We start from the raw sequence: 11,321 nt of genomic DNA, 5'->3' as shown, positions 1-11,321 counted from the left end.
CTGAAATGATAAGAGACAGTGTTTATGAATTTGTAAGAGAGAAAGAGAGAGTGGGGGAGGGAGAGGGAGTGATGGAGTGAAATGGATAGCAGTGAGAAGTGGGCAAAGAGAGTGGAAAAGGAGTGAGAGAGTGGAAAATATATAGAGAGAGGGGGAGAGAAAAAATAGAGAGAGGGAGAGAGAGAGAGTGAGAGCATTAGAGAAAGGGGAGTTATAAAAAAGATGATGTATTGTCCTTTCTCTCTTATTATCCTCATTCTGTTCTTTCGAATTAAATTATCAAGTAACCTTGAGAGTGAAATTAGTAAGTAGTATCACAATTCATTTTGTCCGTTTAACCATGGACCTATTAATAGGTCCATGGTTTAACGATGTCATGATATATGAAATTTCGGTCAATGATTAAAATTCAAAGTTTGGCATTTTCAGTGTTAAAAAATCGCAATTAACTTACTCGAATTGTAAGAAAAGTCAGAAAATCGTTTTATATTGTCTTAATTGCTTGTCTAAACATTAATTCTTTTTGATCTATCTATCTATCCATCTATCTATAGATCGATCTATCTATATCCATTTCTGTCTTTTTCCGTTTCTTTCTCTCTCTATTACAATAACTCACTCTGCACCGGCTACTCCCATATCAATTCATCCCCTACCCCATCTTTCCTCCCCCTCCCTGCCTTCCGTTTTCAGGAACTCGACCTTCTTCCCAACATGTCTTTGTTTCCCCCTTTCTCTCTCTCTCTCTCTCTTCTCTTGACATCGCTTCCACCATCTCCCTTCTCTGTATATTTCTTTCCAACTCTCCCCATCTCTCCCCTCCTCTTCCCCTGTCTTTGTGATTAATTTCCCCGTCTCTCTCCCTCTCTCTCTATCATCCCTCCTTTGATCCCCTCTTATTTTCCTCTAACATCTCTAAGGCCACGACGGTTATCATAATTAAAGGACAATTCCACCCCAACTTTTTTTTGCAATTGTAATTTTTTTATCTAATATTTTTTTAATTGGCCTGGTCGGGCGAGAAAGGAGAAGAAAAAGAGAATGGTTATCTGGAAGATGATGTTAAAAAAAATAATAAAAAAACAAAAAGAAATAGTGAGTGAGTGATATCATCGACTCTCTCATTTGGATGTAACTGGCTCGTTCATATAACTATTTTGTTAAAAGTAAGCGAAACTTTGAAATGTCATAACTTTTTTTTTATTTTACATCCGATTTTGATGAAATTTTCAGCATTGTGCTTGTCTGATTTTGCTCCATTGATTCAACTCAACATTTTTCTGAGGTGGACTTGACCTTTAACATCATCTTCCAGATAATCGTTCTCTTTTTCTTCTCCTTTCTCGCCCGGCCAGGCCAATTAAAAACATATTAGATAAGATTTTTTTTTCGACAATTGCAAAAAAAAAAGTTATTTCTATTACCAGTTGTGGGTATGATCTCAAAATGAGTTCGAACAGAATCCAATTATGCCACCGAAGTGTCTGTATGTTTAAATTAAAAAAAAATGCGTAATTACTGAGAAATTAGAAAAAAAATATGCACGAATTCCATCAAATGTCGGGTGTTTATTACAAACTTACTACTTGGTGTTTTGATCGATGGTAGTTTTTTTTAAATTGAATTAGATTCTTTGTCATCCTCTTCAGCGAAGCTTCAATAATCACATTCCAAGAAAGGCCCATGCGTCATTATCAAGAGTAACGTACGGTGCACTTCTGCTTCAATCAACAGCGTTCTTCATTAATTGTTTCTTAAAACTTCTTAAAAAAAAAATCATATAGGGCCTACATTATCTTGAATAAAAAAATGTACCAATATGCACGCTGCAGGGAGCTAGCTATCTCCGTGCATGAAATTTGACACAATGTGAATGGTATTTAATGAAAGTCATTTAAGATAACAAGAATATTGAAGAAGTACATCATTTAATTGTTTTTTTCGAGCTTGAGCATTACATTATTTTTTTTGTCATTACATGACAGATAACTCAGTGGGTTGAAGTCTTTTCAAATAATAAAAAAAATGAGCAGTGGCGCGGAATGAGGCTTTGTGAGTGTGTTTGTGCGGGGAGGGGGTGGTGGTTTTCAGCTAGATGCGTTATATTATTTGGGAGAGAGTTAAGCATTTGTTTTAACAAATCAACACTGTTAACAATAATTTAAACGCTGTTTTCTCTGTGAATCGAACAGTAGTTGTTTAAACAGTTTAAACAAATGTTTAAAATCTGAAACATCAAGGCTTGAATTATTGGTAATTAAATATTTGAATTTAAACTTAAGATTTTAAACACTTGCTTAAACTGTTTAAACAACTACGATGCGATTCACATAGTAAACATGGTAAACAGCGATGTTTAAATTATTTTTAACAGTGTATTAAAATTGGTTCGTTCATTCATTCTCTTTAATACATGTAGGTGGAGTATGGCAAAAGCATAAAAGAGTCAAGGGAAATCGACTTAAGTTGTAATACATCGAACAATTAAAAAATCTCTTTTATTAAATAAAAAACAAGAAAACGATAAAGGTGGATTACGCTCCAGGGGGCTCCAGTCCTATAAGTGCACACTGGCGTTTACGCCACTGAACTCGAGATCGGCCGTTCGACTTTGCATGGAACCATGACATTGTGAACATGGCGGGTGCTCATGCAAAAATTCTGAAAAACGCCGGCTATTTGGAAAGGATTCACCGATGTGTGTCTCGAAAAAGATAAAAGTGACCGTGTGTCATTACACCAATCATTCAAAGGTCGAATTTATTTTCGAACCTTTATTCATATGAAACGTTCCATTTCGAGACATCTTTTTTATCATTATCACATCAAATTAACCTAAAACGAAAATATAAGTTGGGTGGCTTTTAACCTCTTACAGTCATGTAACATTACATTTTACATTACTTGACCAGAACATGTTTTATCTAAAATAAATTTGAGATGGATTTTAAAAGTCTTTGGAATCATTATCTTAAACGATGTTCATCTATGATGAAAATAATAAGGATTGTATAGATGTGGATAAGTCATGTATTGCAGGCCAACAGCAGTTTCGTACTCTTTCGCTTTCAATCGAAGATCCGAAGCTCTTCGGCAATCATCGGGAGTATTCGTTTGACTCTTGAGCTCAGGCCGATGTATAACGAAGTCGTTCGGAAAGAGTTTTGAAACAGATGGTTGAGTGAATTCTTGGGGAGCTAGGTGTGCTTGCCGCAGTGCCAGGATGTTGGGATCCGGATGGTACGCGTGTGGAGGAGGCATCAAAGGATAGTACCGTGCAGGAGAGTGAAAATATGACGGTGATGTAACGCTGAGAGGCGTAGGGAATGATGGGACGGCGTAGTGGTGGAACAATGGTGACGTAACAGGAGGACGATCGGATGACGAGAGTGGATTCGACGACCCGATACTCGGATCCCGTTTCTTTAAGTAAAAATAAAATCAAATGAAATCATTTACATTCAATCACTAAGCAGTAATCTTTTGGATCTTTTGTCAAAGGACAAGTCCCCCCTCCCCTAACAAAATAATTGATTTGAATAAAAACAGAAAAAATCGACAAGCATAGCACTGAAAATTTCATCAAAATCGGATGTAAAATAAGAAAGTTATGACATTTTAAAGTTTTGCTTAATTTCACTAACAGTTATATTCACATCCTGGGCGGTATGCAAATGAGGAAACTGATTACGTCATCCACTCATTATTTCTTTTGTATTTGATTGTATGAAATATTAGAATTTTCTCCTCATTGTCAAGTGAAACAACAATTAATGCCGTGTCACCGGTGTGACGGCATTTCAACTTACCGGGTGATCATCTGATCGTACGGCTAGGTCCATCCTCGGGACGGAGCGTGGAGCAGGAACGATCTCGGTATTCTTCAGTTCTTCGAGCCCGCCAAAATTGCCCAGCCGCTCAAACTTGCGCCACTTGGCCCTCCGGTTCTGAAACCAGATCTGTTGAAGATGAAAAGATTGAAAGAGAGAGAGGGAGTGAAGGGTAGTCTGCAGGCACAGACCCTGATTGAAACTTTGATAAACAAGTGTGTCTCCACGCAAAGACTAGAACATACAAAACTTGCTGTTTCAATTCTCTATATTAGTACACATGCAAGGTATGAGTAGGCTGCACATTCAGACCCTTAACTCGAGTGAAGGGTTTGCACATGAAGCAGACTAAGAGAAGGGGCGGGAGAGAAAGAGAGGAAAGAAGAAAGACATGCTAGAAAGATTATTTATTGTATTTTACTATATTTCTTATCACACCATAATGCTGAGTGGGTGAAATAAATATTTACCCTTTCTAAATGACTTTTCTAAAGGACCTGTTTCCACAATCATTTCGATATTAATAAGTCTCCTTCGGCGAGTATTCGGAACTCGGGTCGAATTTAATTCTGGTGTAATGTCGGTCTGTGGATAGCCCCTGTGACCACTGGCGTAAATACGGTTCGAGCAGTGGGGGGGGGGATGGTTGCAATATATTGACCTGAAAAATTAAAATGTTTGGGACACCCCCACACCAAGGCCATGTATACGGGGGTATATAACCATGCATATACATAATACTACTATCGTTTAAAAGGCCTATAACAGGGTATAACGATTTTTTCCCCCCGATGGCTATAACGTATTGAATTGCAGTTAATATCAACATGCAAGTGAGCGAAGCGAGCCAGCAAATTTCGGTAGTTAGGAGACAAAATGGTGTCCAAAACGTCTATCATGTGGAAATGAATGAATTGATTCAATACCTGTATTCGTTGCTCCGGAAGTGATGTCTTGCTTGACAACTCATCTCGCGTTTTCACATCCGGGTAGTGGGTCACCTGAAAGATGCTTTCCAATTCCCGAAGTTGATCCGGGTTAAAGGTCGTTCGAATTCGACGGTTCCTTTTCTCTTCATGAGATTCTATGATAAAAAAAGAATACATTGGATAAGGGCACACAATATATATTTATACTCGAGGATCATCTTTAGAATATCCAATTTTTCAAAATAGTACATGAGTGAGCGTAGATTTCATCCATCGTTCTTCGTAAAAAAAATTATGATTATCAAATTTGAATGATGTCCTCTGTCTATTAGGTATTAGATATTTTTTTTCAATTCGGAAATATCCATGAGGAATTTGGAATGGACCTTATTGATAAAAATTACACATTTTTTAGGAAGAAATTGATTAATTGGCCCCGCATTTAAAAAAGGGTCATAAAGTAATCGATAGTAGTGTATGTCATAAGAGAGTATGTATAGGAACAAAAAATCTTGATTGCTCGGCAATTTAAATAGCAAATATACCCCCCCCAAAAAAAAGTGGATTTGCATAAATACCTTTTTTACTTTGGAAGAAACTCTATTAAACCATGGTCGTGAAAATATCCAATGATGCTACGATTCGCATTATTTTTGGCAATTTATTATCATTTGTTGCATAGGGGTATAACCTCCAAAGTTGCAGTTTAGCGCAATGAGCCAACAATTTTGCGGGGCTAGTCATGGTGTATGGGGCAAATTTCTTCAAAGCTGCGAGCGAGCAAAAAAATGGACCTTCGTGATACTAAAATCTGATTTGGGGATATATTTTGATATAATGTCTAGAAAAGCTAAGTTTTGGCGTTTTTCCTTTCACTTTCTCTCTCATTTCTACTTTGTTTTCTTCGTCGTGAACCATGGGGGAGGGGCATGATCTTCAAGTTCCTATCTGTGAGCGAAAACACTTACCAAAGTCAGCGTTGTCGACATCATCTGCCTTCTCCTCGATGACGGTTCGGCCTTCATCAGAGGAATACTCCCTGGGAGAGTGAGGCGAGAATGGTTTTCGCTTCTTTTCAACACATCTTTCATCTACCATCTCAGAGAAGGTTCGTTTCCTTACCACGGAGACGTGGTTACCACTCTCTGGTTCCATCGTGGTGAAATTTCTTCTCGATTCCAACACTTGTATTCCTATAGTAAAAAAAAATCGATACAAACTATAAATGTTGATATTGTTCAAAGGATAAGCCGAAATGAGTCTCTCTCGGTTTAACCATTTATCAGAAACCGTCTTCATAGTCACAGCGAGCCTTCCTTTAAATGACTGAATAAATAATCATTCAAAATGTGAATAAATATGAATGAATGAATCAATCAATCAATAATCAAATAAGTAAGTAAATGAATAAATGAATGAATGAATAAATAATGAAATGAATAAAGAGTAAACGAAGTATCATAAAGTTGTTCAAAGCATGCAGTTATCGTAGAGAATATATCCAGAAAATATATAGGTAAGTTAAATCATGTGTCGGAATATGTCTCTAAACTGAATAAGTATTTGCTTTTCACATTATGACAATTAATGTATGAATTGAGCAAGTGCCTTTAAACATTGGCCGACAGAAAGAAAATAACGATAAAAAGGAATATCAAAATTTTCCTTTTAAAAATGAATATAATCAATTACATGAGAAGAAGATTACAGATGACAAGAATATTCCTCTTACGGAATCAGAACATCGCTTCAGTCAAGCCCAGAGTATGGTGAAAATAATATATCAAGACAACGGTATCAATTTCGAAACCATCAAATTACAAGTTACTCGGTCATGCGCGAGGAAATGTGTACTTTATACTACATTTTACGGGAGAACAAAATGCAATAAAACGATTTGCTGAGAGAATGGCGCCTGACGAAGTTTGCATTCAAAAAGAAACTTTTGGTTTCTATCCCCCTGCCATGGTCACATGTAATCATTAATCTTGCATTCTCGTATTTTTTAAATCCAGGGGCAGCAAAGCTGGGCGGGGGTCGCCTTATCAGGTTTTTCACGTGGTGAAAATTAATAATGAAAGGGTGGAATAATTATGACAAAGGAGAGAAAATGGAAGAAAGGAGATAGAAGCTTATAAAGCCGAATGGTTTTGCTCGTGCAGCCCGAACTTTATCTATAAATCAATGGAGGTAGTTATGAAGATGAAGTTATCGAATGAATAAATTTCATTCAGTTTAATCAATGTTGAGTAATAAATTTTCTACATAACTATTGTATGATTTTGTGAATTTATATCGGTTATAAGTGGTTAATTTTTGTTACTGAATTCATCCATTGTATAAGATTATGTTAATACCATGAGTATTTGTACGATGATTTGTATTGAACTGGATGATTAATAAATATTATTACAAAACAGAAAACACACATTACAAAAGAGAATATTGATTTCAAACTAATCAAATGGAGTGGCAACATGATATTGTTTGCATGGAATATGAAAATGCATGTGAAAGATTGTCTGACGTCAGTGACATTTTCATTTTTTTTTCATTCATGATTTCTCGAAAATTGAGGATAACACCTGGTTTCAGAAACCATGACTTGTTCTCACTTATGAATTTGCTTTCAGCCAATCACCTTCAATAATCAGTATTGTTTATAACATCTGGGAGAATACAGCTGAGTTTATTAGCTACACTATAGTGTGTGTAAAGGAAAGGAAGCATATTATTTTATGCCCCCCCCTCCCAAAAAGAAGAATAAATGATAATGAAAGAAATAAAATAAGATAAAGAATAGAAAGTAAATCATGTAAAAAAAATCAAATGAAAAAACAATAATAAAAATATAAAATTATTACAAAATCAAATATAAAATCAACAAAACAGGAAACAGAAACAGATTTTCGAGGTGCCCTATATTATTGACGACCAACGCGAGTTTATTCTTCAATTTCAGCTAGTTGTAAAACAATTTACTCTCAATATTATTAAAGCGATATTTACCGGTGAATCATAAATGGGGTTTAATGAGACACTTAACAGAATGTACAACGTGATTTTTAAATAAATTACGATGGCGATTTATGGCATCGGCAAATTAGAGCAAATTTTAGTTTTATTGTTACTAATATCCCCAGATAACTGAGACATTAGATACCTAGTGAACTATCAAATAGACAACCGATGTTTTGTTAATCGAGCCTGTAACTCGTACATGCGTATATATGTTTTTTCAAAAAGGATATTTAGTTTAGTAGTCACGATTTGATACATAGTTCAAAGATGGTGTATATTGCTACATGGGTTCCGTTTCATAAAGACTCGTTTGATTAAAAAAATGCAAGATTTCTATAACAAATTTCCTATTAGCCAATCAGATTAAAGGATTTCAGTCGCTTATAACTGTTTTTGTAATTTGTTATTGTACCAAGTTTTATGAAACGCACCCCTGGTCTCTCTTATTTGTCTACTTTTTATTTGGTCTCATTCAACATGGTCTCAATATATAGATTATGTAATCATCAGATACAGGCCTATATCATCATTGAGATCATATCTCCATGATTTTAAAACTACATATAACGATTTTTTAGATGTTTTAGTTGTAGGTGAGTTACATTGGCAATTTCTAATATTCATGAAGTAGTGAGAAAAAGTATTGTAAATTATTTTTTTTCTCATCTTTGAATATCATGCTTGAAAAAAACAACTAAGCCGAACTCTTTTAATCTTGTTTAAAAGATTTGATTTTTTTGTTTCTTTATGAAATAGTGACTACAATGAATAATGATGATAAAAGCGTAAAAGTGATTGAGAAGTCGTTTGTTTTGCTGTTGTTTGCAAGGGCGGAAATATCTCCCCAAATTTAGGGGGGGGGCAGTGGCTGGAAAAAAAATGACAAGCAAAAAAAAAAAGTTTATCACCCCAAATGTAAGGTCATATCGACCAATATAAATGTTACAAGAAAAAAAGGCTAACACCCAAATCACCCCAAATGTAATGGTCATTTCGACAAAAAAAATAATTGACAAGCCAAAAAAGGAAGGGTTATTGGGTAGGGGGACGCGTCCCCCTGGGATTTCCGCCCAACATGTTTGTTGTTAGCAGTTATAGACTATTCACATTTGTGACCGCGCTAAAATTGTGTTCTGATGACGATTGTGATGATGATTGTGATAATGATGATGATGATGGTGATGATGATGATGATGGTGATGATGATGATGGTGATGATGATGATGGTGATGATGATGGTGATGATGATGATGGTGATAATGATGATAATGATGATGATGATGGTGATGATGGTGATGATGATGGTGATGATGATGCTGCTGCTGATGATGATAACAGTGGCGAAATGAGCCAAAAGAATTGAGGGGGCGAGATATGGCCCATCAAGAAATAAAAAAAGTTGTGCCTGCAAGAAGCGTGCGAGCATAAAATAAACATTTTTAATACAACAATCCAAGTTTGTGATAGATTTTGACAAATTCAGGAAATAATATCATATTCCACCCTCCCCACTTTCCTTCTTTTTCCCTCTCACGTTTTTCTTGGTCTTTATTTTATTTATTTATTTATTTTATTTTTTGCGGGGGGGGGGGGGTAAGCGCCCAAAAGCCCCATCATTTGTGCACCGCTGAATTATAAAGATGATGGTGATGATGATGACGACGATGACGACGATGACGACGACAATGATGATGATTGTAAAGATGGCAAATGATGTCGAATAATGAGGGGGACTATTAGAAACATAGATGCATTTATCGGGATGAATTTTAGGCCTAATATGACACATAGCAATTTGACCAACGTCAGATAGAAACAAACCAAACAAGAAATTGATTCCACAGGGAAAACAAAAATGGAAGAATTTAAAAAAAAAATAAAAATGTCTTACCGAAAAAGAACTTGTTCGTCTTGTAAACCCAAGAGGTAGACACAGTCTCAGTTCTGACCTCTTTCAATCTCAAATACATAACAAGGGGATTCGGAGATTATGTTCGCATTTTATACCACTTCAACTCGACTTGAATCACTCTAATGCATTTATTGCCCCGTCGTTTTCAGCTTAATTATACCAATAAACCTTAGAGTATAGCAACTCCGTATCATTTACCTGAAGCGGTAATTTGCCTCTTTATAGTATTGTCGTAAAATAATTAGTAGGGTTAAATCACATCTTGAGTTTGACTAATTGGAATAGCGAAGTGTTCATTTTATATTTCAAAGGTATTAAATGTTTTACGGTCACAATAACAAAACGAGTCAAGACTGATATATTCTATCTATTATATACCATTCGCAATAACGTTAAAGTTTTAATAGGTTTAGAAAAGGCTTAGAGTAGGTTTGAAGTAGGTTTCGTTGGTGTCGTTATATCATAAACCTGCACACTTACCTGGTATTACTTTTTGGGCTGAAAATAAATTATAAAATGATTACTTATAGTTTTACGCAGGGAAGAATAAGAAATTTATAACAAATCTGAAATATGTATAGGCCTACCATAAAACTGTAGATATCATCAGTTGGTTTCCTGCATTGTGTTTGTGTTTTTTTAAGTAGAACACTGTAATTACCCAAGGATTAACAAATTTAAATTATCATTAACTGTTTTTCACTGCAAGTGAAATTTCACAAATTTCACAAGTTTTTGGTTAATTTTGCACCTTTCGTTTACTGATTCAATATGAAACTATTAACTTTAGCTTACTTGATACACAAACCCTCTTAGTAAACCTAATGGCCATTCGAAACACCTATTAGGCTAACTTGATTAAAAGCTATATATTTTCTCCCGAAATTTCCGCATAAATGCTCTTGTTGATTAAAATGTAGTACTTTATATTCATTTTTCATTGTATGCATTTATTCTTATTTGTCTTTCTTGTTCTTGCCTTTCTTCTATACGTCCTCATCATTGTCGTCAAAGTATTTGTTGTGTACTGTTGCTTCTTCTTTTTCAATTCTTTCTTTCTTTCATACTCTCTAACTTTAATTCCCCCTATTTATTCCTACCTTTCTTCCACATTTTCATTATCTTCTTTCCTTCTTCCCGTGCCTTTTTTCGTTACTTTCTCCATTTTCTTATTTTCGGTTCATAATTATGAAGGCCTATACGTAGAAGTCTTTAACAAGTATGAGGCTGTAATGCGTTCCTTCTAACTACAACATGGCATCCTTCGTTTATGATGTTTAGGCCATCAGAGGTACTCGAGATGCCCATAAAACCCTGATTTTGTTCATTAATTTAGATCTCAATCGATTCTGAGATACAGGAAGATCATAAAGTTCCCCCATTATAATGAAATGTAATGGCAGAAACGAACACACTTATATACGGGGAGACACTTAATTGGGTGAATTGTGTTAATTAAATGAATCCCGATTTTATGACTTTTATTCCTCCATTTGTAATTAGCAATCAAACACCGTTTATTGTTATCTGTTGTCTTGATTTTCTCATTCATTACACAATTTTAGTTTGGGGGCCTTGGATTTTTTAAAGGACTATATGAAGAAGGAAGTATATATGTAAAAGGGGAAA

At 35.3% G+C, this 11,321-nt stretch overlaps 1 protein-coding gene across 1 annotated transcript; it reads right to left on the bottom strand.

Moving 5' to 3' along the window:
* Positions 1-2,465: 2,465 nt before the first annotated feature.
* On the bottom strand, positions 2,466-9,747 carry LOC121421360 (intestine-specific homeobox-like). The gene is made up of 5 exons (XM_041616057.1): positions 9,672-9,747; positions 5,728-5,952; positions 4,757-4,914; positions 3,810-3,959; positions 2,466-3,423 (listed from the first exon to the last, which is right to left on the bottom strand). Exons 2-5 carry the CDS (start codon positions 5,912-5,914, stop codon positions 2,983-2,985), a joined length of 936 nt encoding a protein of 311 aa, XP_041471991.1. The 5' UTR covers positions 5,915-5,952; positions 9,672-9,747; the 3' UTR covers positions 2,466-2,982.
* Positions 9,748-11,321: the final 1,574 nt, after the last annotated feature.

The sequence above is a fragment of the Lytechinus variegatus genome, chromosome 9, assembly GCF_018143015.1.
Source record: "Lytechinus variegatus isolate NC3 chromosome 9, Lvar_3.0, whole genome shotgun sequence".
Classification (NCBI taxonomy): Eukaryota; Metazoa; Echinodermata; class Echinoidea; order Temnopleuroida; family Toxopneustidae; genus Lytechinus; species Lytechinus variegatus.
This window is presented reverse-complemented; position numbering and strand designations above follow the sequence as displayed.